The 21,480-nt window shown below is 29.1% G+C and overlaps 1 protein-coding gene across 2 annotated transcripts; it reads right to left on the bottom strand.

The window, feature by feature from the left end:
• Positions 1-1,569: 1,569 nt before the first annotated feature.
• LOC111630996 (voltage-dependent calcium channel subunit alpha-2/delta-2-like) lies at positions 1,570-21,182 on the bottom strand. Of its 2 annotated transcripts, XM_023375176.1 has the most exons (10): positions 20,359-21,182; positions 16,564-16,649; positions 13,861-13,935; positions 13,571-13,641; positions 12,307-12,388; positions 9,234-9,292; positions 5,854-5,880; positions 5,016-5,171; positions 4,825-4,940; positions 1,570-3,154 (listed from the first exon to the last, which is right to left on the bottom strand). In XM_023375176.1, exons 4-10 carry the CDS (start codon positions 13,603-13,605, stop codon positions 3,144-3,146), a joined length of 486 nt encoding a protein of 161 aa, XP_023230944.1. In that variant the 5' UTR covers positions 13,606-13,641; positions 13,861-13,935; positions 16,564-16,649; positions 20,359-21,182; the 3' UTR covers positions 1,570-3,143. The 2 variants fall into 2 exon arrangements, with proteins under 2 accessions (XP_023230944.1, XP_023230943.1); XM_023375175.1 differs by lacking the exon at positions 1,570-3,154 and having other exon boundaries at positions 3,973-4,940.
• Between the last annotated feature and the right edge of the window lie 298 nt (positions 21,183-21,480).

The following is a 21,480-nucleotide window of genomic DNA, read 5'->3' as shown; positions in this document are numbered from 1 at the left end:
TATATTTTTATTGCCTTAAGTTATATACTTTATAAAATAAATTATGTTATTTGTAATAATTTACAGTTTTTTTATTATTATTGTGTATATATTTAATAGTTTATAGTTAAATAATTCCTTTATTATATAAACTTTTTATAANAAATTAAAAAATAAAATTTTTTAAAACCATAAAATATAAAACTTAACATTAAAAGAATATAAAAATAAGAAAATTATTGTAAATATATATAATAATAAGTACATAATTGGTTAAAATAAATATAAATAATAAATTAATAAAAACAAATTTTAATTATTTGATGCAGCATTACCTTACCAATAACAATTTGGAAATATTTTAATAAATTGAATAAAATGTTTAATGTTCTAATTATTTATTTAACAGATTGTACTATTGATAAATCATCAATTGTTTAAAGTATTTGCATATTTTGCATAAATATTTTATAAAAAAAATATATATTTTTAATTTCAATTATTATTAATGTTAAACCTTTCCATTTTTTACACGAATAATATTCTTATACATTAATACTGTACAAAAATTGCATAAATATTCAAAATATCGTCCTTAAGGGAGATACAATATAAAAGTTTCACTGTATTAAATTTCTTGTTTGTTCTTATAAATAAATTTTTCGCTTCTGTTGTTTGGGACGTGTAATATAAGCAAATGTATTAATACATTTACATATGTTAATGAACAACAGATTTACCATTTATTATAAAAAGAATAACTATTATATTATTATCTTAAAGATTAAGTATTTTAATCGAGAATTGTTTCTTATCTATAACGGATACTGTGCAAAACATTTAGAATAATTTTTTCTAAATAACATCTGTTTTCTTTTCTTATTAACATTCTATATGGCACAAGTGATTTAAGCATATCACCAAATCTGGAAAATATACCTTTGTTACCCATTAAAAAGAAATGTGAAGAATGGAGAAGTCAGTTTTAACAGAAATAGTCCAACGATTTCCACTAACAGTGAAAAATGAGGAAGAGAGATAGACGAAGTAGAACTGCAATCTGTTGTATCTTCCTGAAATATCACGTAAACGAAATAATTAATAATAAAAAATAAAATAGTTTTGATTTTTAATATTCATTATGAAATTTAGGATAATTTACTAATTGACATTTGAATTAAAGAAAAGTATATTAAATTTTAACTAATAAAACTAATCGATAAATGCTTTATCGATTTATTAATCTTTTATCTTTTAAACTAGATAAATGCTTTATCTAGTTTAAAAGATAAATAACAAAGAATCTTAAAGGAGTTGTGAATTCTTTGGATATGATATCAACAAATTACACACTATAAATTGTGGATAGTTTAACACTACATAATATATGTCTGTTATCGTCCTTAGTATAAATTAAAATGTATTTTAATAAATTCGATTTTAGACTGGTTTCAGTTAATTTAATTTTCTTTAAAACTTCTAACGAACATTATTTTTAATTTTTTTATTTGTTTAAATAATACAAAATAATGCAATTTATAGCAAAAGAGAAAATAAAAGGAAAAAATATAATGCTACAATGAAAGAAAACTATAAAATGATCATTAAATATTACAGCATTATAAAATAAATATTTATATAATAACACAATATAGCAGCAGTTCCCAAAGTGTGTGTTGCGGCTTCCTTACAGGTGTGCCACAAAATGTTATAAAATTTTTATAATGTTAGAATTTGACATAGGTGCCTTAGGAAAATCTGCATTTATCAAGGGTGCCTAGAATCAAAAAAGTTTGGAAACCACTGCAATATACAGCACTGTCCAGGTGATGATAACTTTACAATGAATATATCAGTAAACTGAGCAAATATTGAAATCTATTCATATGTGAATAAGTATACAAAATTGAGTTTGTCACATTCAATATCTATAATTTAATATAGAATATCCAATATTTGCTTTTTCTTTCTGTAAATAACATTTAAAAAAATCAAATAATTTTATCTTGTTATATCATCTCAGGAAATTTAATAAGATGTAGTAAATTATGTGTAACTGCCAGAGTTTATGAAAATTAGTGGAGACATACATATCAATTAGTAGATAACAATTCCAATTATTTGAAATTGGGTGTTAAAAATCACATAAATATGCAAATCAACAAATTTAATCAGGCTTGTAGTTACTTTTGCTTATGACATGTAAACTTCAAGAACATTGAAATTTAAAATAACTTTCTTTTTACAGAGGCAATTGATGGCAATTGCAAAAAATTAATAAATAGGAGACTGAGAGACAAAGTACACATAAAAATACTGTTAAGTTTCAAAGTGACCTTTGAACTCATGTTGAGGATAGTGACAAAAGAAGCACACACAACCACCTTTTGATTAACAAAAATGATTTAATAAAATAAAACCATCACTAGTGATATAAGCCAATCCAATAATTATATTAATTAAATTATCAACAACCATGAGGCAGATGAAGAACTATTTTCTATCAGAAAATAGTCCGAAGTGCATTTTGGGTTTTTTTGTTTCCATACTTGTGTAGTCATTCTTGTGTTCATTAAACGTTTTCACTTTGATTCCGGAGCGTTTGTGCCTATCATTGGTATGATAAGCCCTCACTATTATCTGCCTCACGATTGTTGATAATTTAATTAATATACAGTAATTATACCAAGGGCTAGAAGCAAACTTTTGTAATAATTTCCAATCCAGTAAGTTACAAATTGAATTTGCACACGTCATGACAGCTGTAGACTACTATAACTAATTAAAATAAACACCCAAAGATCAAATTAAACTAAATTACAATAGTGGGACTAATAATAACCATGTTACAATTATTTCTAAAACTCCTGAACTAAATATACAAACAATATCTTGCGAGTAGGTGGCCAAACAATTCAAGTCTCAGCTTTACAGATCCTCAAGCTTTAGTGAAGCTTCTTACATCTCCTCGCACACATCTTTCTCTTGGCCCAGTGCCACTTTCACTTGAGCTCGGGGATATCTTTCACGGTTTGTCCACCTCAGTCCTCCTGGGTTCTTAGCTTCCATCCTCATCCAAGACTCAACCCAAACTGAGTTTCCTGTTCAAACTCCTCATGTATTTTCTTCCCATTGTTCAGACTAGTTCCCATCAGCAGGAGTACTTACCTCAACACTAAACAAGAGAAAATGAATACAAACAACAGAATAATGCCAGACAAAGAGTGGAAAGTGTATAAAATGGTGTGGGCAAAGAAAAAAAAAACATGGCAAACCTCCACAATACAAATAAAAAAAACTAAGTTATAACATGTTACACAAACAAATAGACATAGAGAACAGTTCTAAAAACACACAAGTATAAGAAGAAATTACAAGTTGGTTGGTGTGATAGTTTGACCATACCAAGTGTTAACAAATGGTTGCAAATGTCAGCCAATGATCAGAAAAAGATAAAATGGGAGTGTTGATTGGTCACAGTCTGCAAATAAAGAGTGACTCCCAGAAAAAGGTTTTATCATCATCTCTACTAGTTAGTAAACATTGCAAATCATCCCAAACAGGTCTGTAGTGCTCAAGAAGTATAAATCTGACAAGATTGCTTATGAATTGCTGTAGATAATGGATGCTTTATGTTCCTTCAAACAAGCTTTGAGCATTCTAATTGAGGCCTCACAAAGTTATTTGTTAAAATGCAAGTTTTCAGATATTAAGGTGACAGTGTATATGCATAGGAGAGTTTATGTATGTAAGATTAAAAAGATAAATACATATACTGTATTTCCTTAATTAAACCCCAAGGAGATTTATTTTTGAAACATACTCAACTCTGAGTTTCTGAAGTCCTGGGATTTTTTATCTTACAAAAAAAGAAAAGTGAGTAAGAAGTGAAAAATATCTTAATTATTTGTTTATTTTCAGAAGTATCAAAACCATTTTTATTGATTTTATTTATGGGTTACAGCTATGAGCATCAAAACAAAATTTTCCAGAAAGCAAAACTAGAAGACAAATAATTACATCAATAAATTTTTATTTATTTATTTAATTTTTGGGGTTATTTTCTCACAAGTGAACTATAGAATACAATATTGCATCAGAATTTCCCATAGCTGAGACTGTAAGGTTACATATTCAGTCACTTTTATGAATATAATTTGTAAAATTTTTTACTTGATCCCAAGGAGGGACAAGTGCCCTGTTTGTCCCCCTCTGCAGATTTGATATAATTGTTATTTTCATAGTTAATCCAATTCAGTGCCTTTTGATTTGGTTGTTACATTATCATTTGTGTTTGTTTCCATGTCATTATTGATATCAGGATCTTGTCTACAATTTTTCTGGTTCAAACTCAACATCTCCAATTTGAATTTTCCTAATTACTCTACAGTTGATAACCTCTCAACTTATGAACTCAACACAACTTACCTATGCTCAATATTTGACAATATAATTTTATTTCCAAAAATCCTTCTCTGAACTTCGGAATAGAATATACTGTCCAACTAGATAATTTGAAGAGGTAGAATTTTAGTTAAACTTCTTACCTATCACTCTAATCTATTAACACATTATCTTATACTTTGCAGTAAGGATACTTCAACATGTTTCCCCATGCTTTTCAATTTGGGTTTATTTTTAATAGTACCTTTATTCGTTTTTTCTTCACTACTAGGTGCATTAATAGACACAAGGCATTTTACATCATTTTTATTGTACAAACAGTACCTTTATTCCCTGAGGTTTAATCAAGGAAATATGATATATAAAATGTTCTTTGTTTTTTCTCCTGATATGAAATAGGAAGATATTAGCAAAATTTTAATAAAAAATTTCTAAATTTACCTTCAACAGGAGCATATAATGGTCTTGGCACAGGTTCACACTTTAAAGGTGCGCATGATGGTGATGCTACTATTAAAACTAAATTACTGTTTCCAACATGAGTTACTACATAATACCTATAGAAGAAGATTTATTTAGTTTTATTAGTGAAAAATTTTTCAATTCAAACAACAAATTTATTATTTATTTACCTGGTACAGTTATTACATATAATTGTGTCTTTCAAATTAGTTTTGTCTATATTCAAATAATAACGAGCCTGCTTTGTGATGCATGAATAATATTTTGTTGATAGTCCAAACAGTGGCATAGATGATGTTTGTGGCCACACTAATGACATTACTAAGCTAATTAAATATAAGAAAAGGAAATAAATGCTATAATTAGAGAAGTACACAAAGCACAAGTCAAGAAAAAGAAATTTTCTTATTCGGTTAGTTTCTTTAACAGTAACGGTTAATTTTTTATTGTANTATAAATTTGTGATTTTTATTTTATAAAATACAAAATTGCTTGTTGCTGAAACTGGAAATTGTAGATTCAAAATATTTATTTTTCTTTTCTACTTTATCTGTTTCCAATGTAATAAACTAAAAATCGATTTTCAATGCAGAAGAAAGACTCTTCCAAATCAATTTAAATAGATATACTTTGATCCTGTAAGGGAACGTAAAATATCTGCAATTTTTACAAATTATTTTCAAGAAAATTCAAATTTTTAATTGCGTATTTTTTAAATAAAATATAATTAACGTTATTCGTTGATTTTTTTTCCCTTATAATTTTTCTGATGGCACCAGAAAAATTAGCAGTTTAAATATGAATAAGAACTAACTTAATAAATGCTACCTTGTAAAATATTCAGTTAACATGGAATGTAAAAAAATAAAATATTTATGTAATTTTGAAATAATATACTATAGTATACTGTGTAGTAAATACATAGAATTATTAAAAGTCAAATAGAAATTGTCAAAAATAAAAAATGTGTGTATTGATAGAGATTTATTTATTATGTATTTGACTTACCTATAAATCCACAATCTCAATTTTTCCCTGTTGAAACATGAAATATATGAATGTATTTAACAAGAAAAGATAATAAAATTTTATATGAAGTATTTCATTTACGTTTATAATTTTGATTTACAAATGTAACAGTAAAATTAAAAAACAATTTTACACAAATGTAAATACTACAGGTATGAACAAATTTTTACCTCTTTGATCAGATTTACATTAATAATATAAATGTAAGGTGTCATGAAACAATGGCATATGAACAGCATTTTTGACATAGAAATAGTAATTCAAACCAAAGCAAAATGATTCAGAATTAAAAAAATACATATAAAAATGTATAGAAATATTTTCTTGATGTCTTTACATTCAAGATATAAAATACCGAAAACTTTGAAATGTCGCTCATAATAACTGATTATTAAAAGTATGCTATAAGAAGAATTAGAACTCAATTAAACTTGGAATTCTGAAAAGAGTTGTGAGATTAGAGAGAGAATTATATTTTAAATATCCCAAATTTAATTTTTTTTTAAGATTTTTCAGTATTAAAGCTATCTTCTTTAGAATAAAACTGATACAATTTATTATCCATAAATTGTATTATTTTTATTCCTAAAAACATTAATGTATATTTATTGGATGTTATAGTTTTTTAATTTCTTAATTAGTTACTTTTCTAACTATTTAAAAGGGATTTTTGGATGAATAAACTAAAATTGCCACATCCTTCAAATTTGATTTTCACCAGAGTTCAAGAATTATTCAGAAACCAATAATTCATATGTTTTAATCAGAATTTATTAAACACATTTGTATATTGTATTCTGAAGTAGTAGTTTGTTAGAAAAAGTTTCTCCTACGTTGATAAGAGTCATAGATCTGAATGGATACTACTGAGGAAGAAATTACATGAAATATAGCTTACAGAATAATTTCAACAAATTTAATGAACATATTACACAAAGAAAAACTGATAAAATTTGACAATTTGATCAACAGGTGCTAATAAAGACAATAAAAACCAAACAATTGAAGTTGAATGGAGAAGAAAAAAAGCAATATAGCTGACAGTTGGGTCAAAATATTTAATAAAATGCACAAAAAAAGAATCTTGAATTCCAAGATTTTAATAATTTAATAGAATTATTCATTGATTTCCAAGGAACTACAACTTTTGTAGAAAGAATATTTTCATTCATGAACTTTCTATGATCAAAAGAGAAGTGAAAATTAAATACAGTAATACCCCGAACTTATGCGATAGGTGGGACCGAGCGGTAACCGCGTAAGTCGAATTCGCATAAGTCGGGGTATAATTTCGCATATAAATACATACAAATAATTTTTAATTGGGGCCGGAGACTAAAGAAAACAATAATTTAGAAAAAAATGTTTAATAAAATCTTAGATAATACATATGTATAACAAATTAGGCCTATATTATTTTACAATTTTTCACATTTACTTGATTATTTTGCCATAATTTTAACATTGTTTCCATCTCAGCGATAATACCGTGACATTTACGAATGATGCTTGAATTTAAAGATTGAGCATTTTTCACAGCTTCGAGAATTTTTTCTTTGCCTTTTATAATTGTTCTGACCGACAATTCCGGTAGATCAAACTTCTTTGCCAATTCACAAATTTTCATTTTTGTATTGAAGTCTTTAATAATGGATACGTTCGTAAAGTCAAACGAGTTAAATGCGTTAGTAACAAATTGTTCGAAAAGTCTAACAAAATAGGAATAACGATGACGTCATTCTCGTTTAACTCATTCGACTTTACAAACATACCCAATGTTAACTTTACATTCCAAAGATAAAGTTTTTCTTTTCTTGTTTGATGCAGAAGAATTAGTTCTACTTCATTTGGATAACATAGTAGAGTCTCTTGAGTCTTTGTAGATATAACAAACACAGAATTAAATAACACAAAATAAATTGTAGCTATGTGTGGATTCCGCACGACACATCGGAACATGTAAGCTGAACAATGGTGTGAGGGGAGTGAGTAATCAAGGGTTGCGTGGAGCTCAAACAAAAGGTGAATCAACAAGATTTGAAAATCGCATAGCTCTGGGTTCACGTAAGTCGGGGTATTACTGTACTAAAGCCATGAATACAATGCTACTTATAAAGCAAAACTATGATTCACAATGCAATAAATTTTATGATAAAATTATAAGTGACCAGAACTTAAAATTTCCTATGAGAAATTTGCCATAATTAAACCATAAATTTTGACAGAAATTACTTATGTAAAATGAGAACAAAAATTTTTTAAATTCAAATTTGTGCTATAACATAAATTCTTATTATATAGGTTATTGATGAATGGCTAGAAATTTATTTTTATCAATATGATATATGATGTCAATTCTATTCTAATTATTTTAAATTTGTTAAATACATTAGCACATTTAAAATTATATAAATTTATATTATTTAATAACTAATATAAATAGAATCTAATAACTGTAATCACTTTTTAAACATACTGATAACATTAAGCATAGTTGTATATAAAAGTATAATTAGTAGTAGAAATTCTAGTTTTATTGGCTATGACATTAAAAAACAAGTTAAAACAATTCAAAATACATATTAACTTAAAAATTTATTAATTACAATCAGATCTGTCAAGAGGAAGAATTGGGAATTTTTCCCTTGACCTAAAAGAAAATTTAGGAATCCATAGTGGTTCCTACCCCTATAAATTAATGTTAGTTTTATCAACAAATATAAAATCTTTATTAATTTTTTTATTAATAAAGAAACATTCTACATACTTCATTTATTCAAAAAAGAAAAAATCCCATACAACCTTTCGATGGCCCTGATTACAATTATTATTATTAGAATAATTATGTTATTATAATTATTATTAACTTACATATTTTAGAACACATTAATTTTGATAACATTAACATGTTAACCACCATCCGACGTGCTGGCGATCATACTAATTAGGGCCGTACAGAGCCATCCGATCACACAACATTGCTATAACTAATGTAGTTTCACTCAAATTTAAATTATCCTGGCTTCGTAAGATGTTGTTTTACATCCTAGTGGTGGCCTCTTACACACATCTATAAAGTTAGCTCTGACCAACAGCTGTCTTATGGCTCTGAATGGCCCTAATTAGTACGCTTGCCAGTGCATTGGATGGCAGTTAACGTGTTAAATAACTAATAACAATGTCCACAATTACAATATGTGGATTCTACTGTATTTATATAAATACAGTAGAAAGTTAAGCCTGATTATTTCATCAAATTTAAATGTTAAACGTATACTGAAAAATATTTCCATTATATCAGTTAATTAATGTTCAAAATACAAATATTAAAAAGAAAAATTGATGCAAAAACAACTTACCATGCTGTTAAATCAAGAAGCCAACCCAAATTGAAAGATTGCATTAATCCTTGAAATGGCTGTTTAGAACAGAATACAATTATTTTAATAATTTATATCTTTAAACTGAAAGAATTTTTTAAAATTATGAAAATCAATTATTATATGATGTTAAAAATTTAGTTATTTTTATATTTAATCATAGTTTCCCCCCTTTTTTTGTACCACAGTGAATATTTTCGGTTGTTTTTTTGTTGTGAGATTATACTTAACGATTCTGTCTGAGTATCTTCAGAAATTGTATGTAAAAGATCAAAAACGAGGAGTGTCAGATTCTATAAAAGAATCCTGTAAAGAAAATAAACACAGGTGAAGAAAGAACATAGGTGCATGTTATATGCGCTTGTTGGATTACACTCACCGTGTGCATATCGTACACTATACAAGATAGGATAAGAGATCAAAGAGATGGCTTGTCAGGTTGGGATCAAGAGAAAAACAATAAAGAGAATAGTCAACAAATGGAAAACATGATCATGTGAAGAGCAAATTTGTCATCATTGAATACATGGCAACCCTTTGCAACATCTACAGTAAAATCAGGATTGAAATTAGAAAGAAAATCATATTTAAGAGAAACCCCACAATATACGGGATGCTAAGGAGCAACAAGAAGCCAGTGATCCGACATGTATACCTGGCATGTACAGAATACCAAAAAAAAAACAGTAGAAGGCATAATAACTTATGTTACATAGAAGCCACTGTAAGATCATTAGAACAGAGGATAAAAGAAACCTAAAGATAACAGATATCTGAAAAGAGCAGCTGGTTACAGCTTTAGCGACTTATGCTGTAGCAGACCCAGATTCTGTAATGATAGAATGGAACCAAGCAGAAATGATCCAAAAGGCAAGATAAACAACACATTAAATATGCAGAAGCATGGCACATTCGTAAGGCTACATAGAGGGGCAGGCAGTAAATTGTAGAGAAAACACCAAGTTTCAACAGCCTGGAGAGTATTGATAAATAAAACTTAAAAGCAAGCTATGTAAGAGGAGTTGAAGGATGGACAGAACTTAGATTACATAGTTGTGATTAATTTGGCAGGTGCAAGATAAAAATATGAAAAGTATAATTTATAGTGTTTCTATGCATTCGTTATTTCACTGTGTATAAAATACATGTTATATATTTTGATTTTTGTCACAAATCATATGATACTAGTTGCAATATGTAAAAATCTGATATGCACTTTTTAAAAATTAGTATTATTTCAAAAATGGAATGTTGTAAAAATCGTCTTTAGAATATGGACAGCTTTGTTCTTTCTTGCTAAATTATATATTGTATATATTTCCTGATGAAAGTCAATGAAAATGACCAAAAACGATTGATTAGTAAATATTTTAGGGCAGTGTTTCTTGACAGGGGGCTGCAGCTCCCTGGGGGTCCATAAGAAGTTTGCCGGGGCCACCAAATTATGCAAAATTTATGCACATTTGTGTGAAAAAGGGTTCTCAACTATGGTGGATATAGAAATAAAAAAATGCAATTAATTGCAATTAGATGCCTGCATGCAGATAACATTACAAACAATTGAACCAAGAATTAACAAATTAGTTGACAATATTCTGTAGCAGAAATCTCATTAAATTATTTTTGAATATTTTTTTGTTTTTTCTGTGAATTTTTAAATATTAATTTTTAACAAAAAATAAGAAACGACTTTTTACGTTTAATTGTGAAGTTTATTATTTCATTATCTATTTAAGTAACATTCAAAGTTATGTTTTAACAAATATAAATTATTACATAAATTGGGGATCACAAAAAAAATTATGAAATATTTGGTGAGCCGCGAATATAAAAAGGTTAAGAACCACTGTTTTAGTAGATAATTAATAGTTCCATGCTTGTTATTTTGATACTGCAGTTGTAGAAAGGATACTGTTATTATTCAAAAAGATATAGATGTATGAGAAAGTATAAAGTCCTATGTGGATCTGAAGAAAAAATATATTTGAATACAGTAAAACTACAGTGGTACCTCAGGATACGAATGCCCCAGCATACGAAATTTTCAGGATACGACATATTTTTGCTCCACGATACGAACAAAAACTCACCATACGACATTACATTAGTTCGCAGTGCAATTTTTTATTCACTTCTGTTCATTGGTCTCAGTCCGCATGTTTGCTTCGTTGTGGAATGATCTCGCTCAATAAAGGAAATCGTGAGGTATTATCAGAAAGTGACTGATTTTATTGAAAAGAAACATCCTGAAAAGGTTTACACTGGCCGTATTGCTGCTCAGAATAATGACATTTGCCTAGTCATTTTAGAAACAGTTTAAAAAATAGGCAAATCCAAACCTCTTTGGATAGATATTTTACCAAGCGACCTCTATCCAGTGAAAGTGCTGGAGGAAATGAAGGAAAGAAAGCAAAAAGCAGTGAATAAAAAATAAAAAATATATATATAAAAGTTAAAAAATTAGTGTTAAGTTATTTTTAAGTTATTGTTACATTATGTAAGTTAAGTTTTAGTATCATTTCCCTTCTCCCTCTCTTCCGCCACCAGTTTACCTTTGAGGATAGACAGTGGAGGTGTAAAGTGCAAATAAAACTACATTTTTATTTTTTTATCAATTATTATTCTATTATGGTTATTTATACATTTACAACTACAAAATGCATTTTTCAGCTTACTTACTATATTTTAAAAAAAAATAACTTACTATAGTTATTTTTTTTTTAAATGTACTACTTAGCTTTAATTTGAGTGCGTTTTTCGTGTTGGAATGAATTATTTGGTTTTACATGTAATCGTATGGGGAAAAATGATTCACCTTATGACGTTTTCATGATATGATCTCAGTTTCGGAACGGATTAATTTCGTATCCTGAGGTACCACTGTAATTCATCTATAGATAAATTAATTTTACTGTATTTAATTATTACTGTATTCTGTATTAATTTTACTGTATATATATAGTTTTTCTTCAAATATTTCAAATTATCCACTTCAAAAATTTATTTTTACATAAATAGATCTATAATATATCCATTTGTTCAATTAACTAACCAAATTGATTGTTCTTATACCAGCATTATTATTATTATCAGTCACATTTTCACACTGATCTTCATAATTCATTTCTTCTTTCCTGTAAAAAATAAACAGAAATTTCTGTAAAAATGAGATTAACATACAAACAAAAATTAAACATATGATTATTTCTGTTATATTCATGTTTTCTTTTTTCAATTATACTATATTATAAAGAAAAACCTCTCTAAAGAATCCCTCTACAAGTAATGAGACCCTTTACAACCCCTCCCTCCCCATCATGTACAGTGATTTACTTTTGGCAAACTACTTCCTCCTTACACTGTACATGTAAATAATAGATGGCCCCTTTTCACTATTCATTGAATTCTTCTATGATTATTTTACCAACTTTATTTCCAATGTTTTATTTTGTAACAGTATACATCCCTGAAATTATTATATTTGTATTATATAACTATTAATGTTAAAAAGTCCTAATCCTGGCTTTCTAAAAAAAATTTTTTTTGGATTAAAAATGTCTGAAAAGTTCTTGTAAGATTATTATTTTGAAATTTTGTATTGAATTTAAAAGAGTTGTTGTTATCTAATTTATTTTGTCGCTAAATAATTTTTGTGATAAATTAAATAATCATGTGTACAGGGGGTTGCAAGAAATGTTCTCCCTGAAAATGGGTGATAGAACTTGTTGAGAAAAGCAAAAACTGTAGAGTAACATATTTGCAAATTTGTGATAGTTACCGAAATATTCAAGGTTAAAATTACAAATTTGAATCCACTTTTTCCTCCAGCAATAACTATGCTATAATTATTGGTATTTAAACTAATCATTTTAAAGATAAACATTTATCGAACTGAACATTTTAAAATAAACAAATGCAATAGTTCCCACTTTATTTCACACAAAATTTTTAATAAAAAGATGTTTCCAGGTTATTTTAGAAATCACAGTGGTGCCAGTTTAGAGGGAAGAAAAAACTGCAATGACAAGCTTTTGTGATTGCTTTTCAATCTGTCCTTCCATTTTCAGTCATAGGTTGATAGTTGGCAACTCTGTAACAGCTGCCCATTCTAGCATTGTTTGGCAAAACTGACCTTAAATATTTTGATAATTATCACAAATTTCAAATATGTTACTCTACAATTATTGTTTATCTTGGAGAGTTCTATTGCCCATTTCCAGGAAGAACACTTTTTTTGCAACACTCTCTATAAAACAAATTTTTACAAATAATAATTACAGATTATTTAATACAAATATATTTTTATAAATATTTACCTTTCATAAATATTTTTTTCAAAGAGTTCTGACATAAGCTCTGCATCTATCTCACCAAAAAATTTTCCAAACTAAGTATAAAAATATTGCATTAATATGGTATAAAAACTTGCATAGTCTTACACAATAATTGTTTACATATATGATATTTGCATCACATTATAAATATTTTATTTGCTTTTTTAAAAATAAATTATTGTTTGTTATTGAGGTAAATCATACATAAATAACTTTTAAAAATAAATTAGTTTGAAAACAAAGTTTATTTATAAAAATAAAATATAAATTACCACATTTATCAAATTTCCTTGATTTGTAGAAACAATAAATCCTCCATCATCTAATAAGTAACATAGTACTTCATCCTATATAATGTAATAAATAAATGTAAATATCTACATAATGATAATGGTAAATGAGAGTATTTTAAATAAATAGGATAATTCAAAAGACTCTGCACAAATAAAAAAATGTCCAAATAGATATATCTGTGGTGCATATGTGTACATAACATCAGATTTGTTAACATGTGTGAGAAAAGCATTCAGTTAAATGGATTTCACATTTATCATATTTAGTAATTTAAGTAATTATATAATAAAATAAACTCTTAGCCTATTTATGGAGATTTTTGAATCATCCTAGATCTATACCACACACAAGTTATATACATGAATGCAACTAGGGGCAGGTGGGGCATAGTTTGTAAGGTAGCTTTTAAGTAGGTTTAAGTTTAAAAATCTTTCATCTTGTAGTATCTTGGATATATCAGAATATAATCAAGCTTACATAATGGGAAATAAATTGAGGACTTTACAGAATTATAACGAGAATGTTGACAGACATGTTTAATAACTACAAAGAGAAACAAAGAATTAACACTATAACTGACATCACTTCATTTCTGTGCTTAATTGACTAACAATTGGTTGAGGTGACTAACATAAACATTAACTGCACCCTTGATGGTGTATATATACATGTACCATGTTTACACTACTTATACCATGTGTAGAAATACTCTTCTTGGCACTGATTCTAGGGCTGGTGATTCTCTTCCTTTCAACCCCTCTACTCAAACACATGTGTTTTATTGTCACAACCATATATTTTAAAATAATAATAGTCACTTTAGGTTCCATTAATGTGCATCTATTCACCTTATTATCCTCTGTGCTGATCTACCTGCGGTCTCTTGTTGATGGAATCAGATTACCTTTTCTTAAGAGACATACGATCTTTCCTTTGTCCTAACTGAAACTCCACATGGCTTCACACTCACTCGTTTCATCTCAAAGTCCTTCCAAGGAGCACAAAGGCGAAGAAGAAAAAGTTCCTCCGACAGGTTGAACCTTCACCTTTATACCTCCCATCACCACAGAAGCGTCACCTGTCACATGACCTGGCAGTAGACCAATTAGCAGCGTCTTCACCATATGACCCAGAATAGGGTGGTACGGGACAAATCCAAAAACACATGCGTAACACAACACAAAACCTGACACAAACTGAACGGAATTACAATTACACACACGATACAGATACAAATAAACAAATTTAGGAAATCTCTACGCAAGTATAGTAGTGCAGCACTACAATCTTAATGTTCTAAATACTATATTCTTTTAATGAAACTGACAATGCTCATTGAAACAATTTTAGTAAACAAATTTTTAATTCACCTTTCAAAAATTTTATGAAGATGAAAAACTGAATTTATTAGCCATTTTAAACTACTAATAATAAAAATAAGTCAAAAACTATCTGAAAGTTAGACTAATTTGATTACAAAAACATTCTTTTAAACATCAATAGTGTGAGAGTCCAGGATTGATTTTATCCCTCTGTGGAGTCACTTCCCTTTCAAGATGATACATCGAATGTGTCACCAGGAACTTGGTGAGAAGAAATTGTTATTGGACATAGGCGCTGCAACATTTTCAAAAAAAGGGTAAGGGAGAAAAGAGGGAGGATCCCCAATAAAAGGCAATGACTGATGATGACAACAGTTCGTCTGGGAGAAAAGTTAGTCCTTGTCAGAGTCGCCTCAACAATAGGGCACCTTAGTGACCTTCCTCCATCCTTAGTGATCCTTCATGAACTCCATAAAAGTGAACTCCACCAAGCCTTTGAGTCGCCTCAGATCCCTTATCAGTTATCTACGAACCTTGTATGTAAACTCTCTCACTCCAACTTCAAACTCATGAACTAGTTAACATCAAGATTTAAATGTTAAATGAAGTTTTAAATGCGAGATATTAGCCTTGCTTGTATACATTTGGGTAGTTACAGTAAATAAACGGAAATTTGTTATTGTTAAATTTGTGTTTGGTGCACTTCCTCAACCTGTGCCATCTTTCGAGTTGGAACTAAGTGCGTACAATGCAACCGCTCGTGAAAACCCAAAACTATTGCCAACAAGGCTTCTATGTTTGCCTAAAAAACACATTACATTAAAAGACACAGTGGTGCCAGTCCTGACGAACTAGTCATTGCATACGTGGTGTCAACCCTTCGGTCCCATGGTGCTGAAGCAATAAGGGTACTTTGAGCATTGTCACAATAGTTTAATTCTACTCTCTAAAAAGTCATGTTTTTTTTAAGATATTTTGATTGTTTATTAATTTACTGAATTTGAATGATAAAAACTATTCAGGTGTAAATTATTTTATATTAAAATTTTAATGCAAGATAACAATAAAAAAGTAGGTTATAATTCAATCAAATAAATTTTATAATAATTGAAAATATTATTATACATATTTTGTTTACTAAGAATAAACGACTTCCAACAACTTAACACTGTGTTTTCTAATAACCACCCACGAAAAACCTTAGGTGCTGAGTCACCACCTGAAGCAGACCTCGGTGGAGGTCGAAAGTACTTGCGGAATTTAATAGTGACATAACACTCGTTAAAAAGGTTTTTCGTGGGTGGTTATACATATTTAATTTGAAAAATAATATTAATTAAGAAAACAAACTTTACTTACAGAATCTTTACAAAGAGTTTCACTATTTATGCTGATATTTTTTAGTTTCTTTTGAAGCCAACTAATTTCAACCTGTACTCCAACTACTACATATTAGAAAAACAACAATTACTATTATTGAAGTAGGATATATCATCCAACATTGACTACATAAATATATAAAAAGTAAAACTTTTATTTTCAATCTAAAACAGTAAATAAAATAAAAATTTAAATATTAGTATAGTAAAATCAATATTTTAAAATAAATAAGAAAAAAAATTTAATCAAAAACATTAAGTCAAACATAAATAAGTATATATAATCATATTTTTCTCAAAATATATTTTATTAAAATAATTAATCTAAATATTTCTAATGTTAAAATCATTTTGTATATACATAAAATATCCCATAAGTTCCCAGCCTAATGAGAAAGGGCAAGGAAAAATAACAAACAATGGTTTTTTCAATATAATTGCCCTTAACTTCAACACACTTAAGATAAAAATAAAAAATTGCCAGGACAAATTATGACATTTATATAGAAAATATTTTTTTTCTTGACTATACATACATAAATGAGTCTTTGTCTACTTTCTGTCCTTTCACACGCTGTACAAGGCAATAACAATTCCACCCATACGAGGCAATAACACTTAAGATATTTAAAAAACAATTCAACTCCTTTATACAAATAATCTGAACAGTTTTGATTAAATAGTGCATTATTGCTGTCTCATCATTGTAAAATGTTTTCCTTGAAGAACTGTTTTTAAATCTGGAAATAAATATAATCTGATGCAGCCAGATCTGGACTGTAAGGCAAGTGATTGAGCTGCTCAAAGCCACAGTCCAGAATGGCAACTTGAAAAAGTGCTGTGGTGTAGATGGGTGCATTGTAATGCAACTGATGTAATAACATTGAATAATATTTTGCATTTATATTAGTATTTCTTTCTTTAAAGTCCACCATAAATATGGTTTTACAGTCTCAAAAAACAGTAGTCATGATCTTCTTGGTTGATTAGCCTTTCTTGGGCTCACTCCCCATGTTCTTTGCCCATTTTAGAAAGGGGGTCATAATAAAGGCCTTAGTTTCTTCTTCTGTAAAAATAATTTTAAAAATCAACTCCACCCACTTTGTGAATGCCCAAAGTCAATACTACACACTTTCTATATGCTGCTGCCATTGAACAGCAGAAAGAAGTTGGGGAATGTTGGAATCAACAATTGCGATGTTTTGTAATGTTCTTCTGATGTAACAAAAGGTTGGTGGCGCTCTTGACCTCTCGAGGAAGGTGACCTCATTTCACTCTCCCCTTTCTATGCTGATCTTCTGTGAGTAAAGACTGTGTAATCTTTGTGCACTCTCTTTGTTCTTTTGTTACACAACCGATTACGTTAATCCAACTGCCTTTTTACTAATCTCTTCGACAAGCAACATCTAGTCTAACAGGGAACACATCTTGTGCTGACTTTGCTCATGGCTAGATGACCACGAAGTTTACACTGAATACTTGTATTCGACAAGTTGGTCATTACTGCTATTTCTTTCACTTTCAACCGATGATCCGAAAGAACTGGCTTCTCTGGTGAGACCTCCATACTGTTCTAGGCATTGCTTTATTTCCGTGGTTGTTTAGCCTTCTTTTGTAAAAAACTTGATGACTGAGTGATACTGTACTTTAAAATTTGCTATTGTGAGGCCTCAGATGAAAGTTGATTTAATGGTCATTAATCTTTTATATACCTGTCTTGACATGTCTTTCAGTCATGTGCAGTAGGTTAAGTCAGAAACTTAGCTTTTACAAAAAAAAGGGCCATAAGCACACAAGTATTTTCATTTCTATACTAGTGAAAATTATGTTATATACTTTATATTGTGTTGACAATATCTAACTTTAATAAAACCTTAAATATGTTTATTCCCTAGAAGAAATTATACTGATTTGTTTAATATATATCTTCAGTAACTTTTATATAGCATGAGATTTCCATAGAAATTAAATTGAAACAATCAAGACGACTTTTGTGGTGTATTGACCATTTTGTTTTTGTGACGCTCTGAACAGGTCCAAACCCTCACTAAAATTTGCATTAAAATACTTTTTTGAAAGCAAAAATAAAAAGTCTAGAAATATTTTTTGATATGAAAAACGTGATACATTCTTCTATTGTTTATATGTTTGCAAGTCCTAAGATCAACCATCTCTGGTTGGGATTGAATTAAACTTTGATTTTGACCTCTCCCACAATTTAAGTTGAGATCTCATTACGTAATAACGAGTGATCAACCACTTAGAAAGTGAGAATGAGGAAAAGTGACCAATTGGAATGGGCAATCAAGTTGACAAATTGCACCCACATGTGGTTCTCTTGACCTTTCATCAGTCTGACTATCGTGTCCCTATCGGGAATCTTACATTTTGCCTCAGGACACCCATATCTGATTTCAGTTCCTCTGTTGCTTCTATGGCTTAGTCTTTAAGTCACAGACAGGACAGGATGCATAGTTCCAGGCTATTATTTGTCAGTGATACATCCTCATCCAGTTTAATACACAGCTGCAAAAATATGAAAGAATTTTTGAGAATGTATGGTAAAAGAAAAGAGTTTAGAAGATGCATCCAAACAGACTGGAAATTGTATCAAAAAAGAGAAAAAAAAAATAGTACTCTAAATAATCAGTGAAGAGGGACAGAAGTGTGGAAACCAAAACATTTGGAGTAATTAAGAACAGGAAGATAAAAATAAAAATGCCCTGGCTTTTAAATAAAAAAAAATTAAATTAAAAACACTAAAACCTATAAAAAATTGCTGAATTATAGGTTTTAGTGTTTTAATTCAAGTATAACCAATTTTGAGTGGCAGTGAGAATTCAAATATCCATTGGCAACATAACTTCATCAAAATGTGTTGAACTCACCAACTTATTGAGCATAATTTTTTTATTAACATCTCATGAGTATATATGGCATATTGTAATAATTCTCCACACTTTTGTTGTCATCTAATAGATAATCTTTGTAATTATTTCTAACTGGATCTTGTATGCTCCATTAAGCCCTGACTAAAGCATATTCCTTCCTATTTCCTTCATGTGGAAACTGTCATTTATAAGGACTTTCTCATAATTTAATAAATTGATTAACATTCATGTTTTACCAATATATTATTTAATAGTTAATTTATAAGAAAGTTTAATTTACTAAAAACAGTTACAATTAACAAAGACAATTCTAATGTTATATGAAAACTAGGATTGTCATTGTTTTTCCTCACAGAAAATCAACAATCAACTACAGGTATACCTCGCCTTACGTCGGTAATTGGTTCCAGGAAAACGACTTAAGTCGAAAAATGACGTAAGTCGAATTTACTTGTCTCCGAATCTACTTGTCACTAGGCTAAACCATAAATTACTATTCCCAGTTCTGTATTTTATTTATTAATGCATTTATAATAATATATGGTTAATAAGAATCTATCTTAAGCTTACAAACAAATAAATTTCAGTTTTTAATAGAGTACAGAAAAAAGTAATCTAAATTTGCGAATGCATGTACGAATACAGTACATACTTGTAAATGTATATATTTTAATATGATTTTATGTGCTTTAAACGCTTTTCTAGTGATATTACGACTTCAATATTTGTGGCGGACGGATGTAAAGTCGAATAAAATGACTTAAACTTGATTTTTATTTTTCCATATACTTTTTTGACAAACGACGTATAATCGGGAACGACGTAACTCGAAACGACGTAAGTCGAGGTATACCTGTATAAGCAAATTATAAATCTTTACATACCTGCAGGTTTCAATATTGTTTTAGATTTAATCACAGTTACACTTCTTCCAATTGTTATTACTGGTTCCAATGTTGAATTAGAAGTTACTGAAAATATTTCATATAAACATATAAATAGTTATATATGGGATAAAGAAAGTGAAATTATTAAAACTCCTAAATCAATATTTAGGAATGTATTTTATCATTTAGAGAATATTGTAGTGCTCCGCAGCTAGTAGTAGTTCTCGGGATAGGGTACGGCCATATCGTGGCGATGATTGGCTGTGCGAACGGTACCTTGGGTAACGGAGGAAGGAAGGGATATAAAAGGAGCACGTCCACGTGGGAAGGGGCCTTTGTCCTTTGTGGGCTTCTGTCGACTTGAGACTGTTGGAGGGAGATTAGAAACGAAAGGATCTCACGGACGGTTTGGAAACATCGTGGTAGACAAAGAAGGACTGCACGTGGGAGCAACGAATCCGAAGAATATAGAGAGGTAGTGTACGATAGAATACGGCAACCATAGGAATCTTCTTGTAATTAATTGTAAAATTTCATCGTCTACATTCATGGTAGACAAGTTGTAATCGCGAAGAATAACATTGTTAATTAAATTCATATTGTTGGTCTAAATCCGTGTACTTATTGTGAAGTCCTCAATACGATTCATTATTGTTACACTAAGATATACTTCGGTATATCTAACTTAGTACAATATTCAATCTTATCATATCAGTCAGAAAAATTATTATTCTATTTTTACATTAACATTAAATTTTTCTTTTATTAATTAATAATGATTTAGAGCAGTGGTTCTTAACCTGGGGTGTGAGAGAAATTTCAAAAATTAAAAAAAAAAAAAAAAAGTATGAGCGAGGCGACCATGTTCTCTACAAACCGTGTACATCACCCCACTTCTTCACTCTCTACCGTCTCACATCTATACTCTCTACTCTACCGTCTCTCAGCACATTGCGCTTTGTACAGTGGGTTAGTCAGCCAAGGCGCTATCACGATGTAGTGAAAAATAAACATGGAAAATTTTTAAAGTATTTTCCCATGCATTTTTCTCATTACCGTTTTGGAAAAATTTCTTAAAACAGTTATGTCTAGTAAAGAAAAATCTTTCTTTATTGTCAC

This window comes from Centruroides sculpturatus, unplaced genomic scaffold (assembly GCF_000671375.1).
Source record: "Centruroides sculpturatus isolate CEXI.00-Female unplaced genomic scaffold, Cexi_2.0 scaffold687, whole genome shotgun sequence".
Lineage (NCBI taxonomy): Eukaryota > Metazoa > Arthropoda > Arachnida > Scorpiones > Buthidae > Centruroides > Centruroides sculpturatus.
Note: the sequence above shows the minus strand (reverse complement) of the source record. Positions and strands in the feature narration are given on the sequence as shown.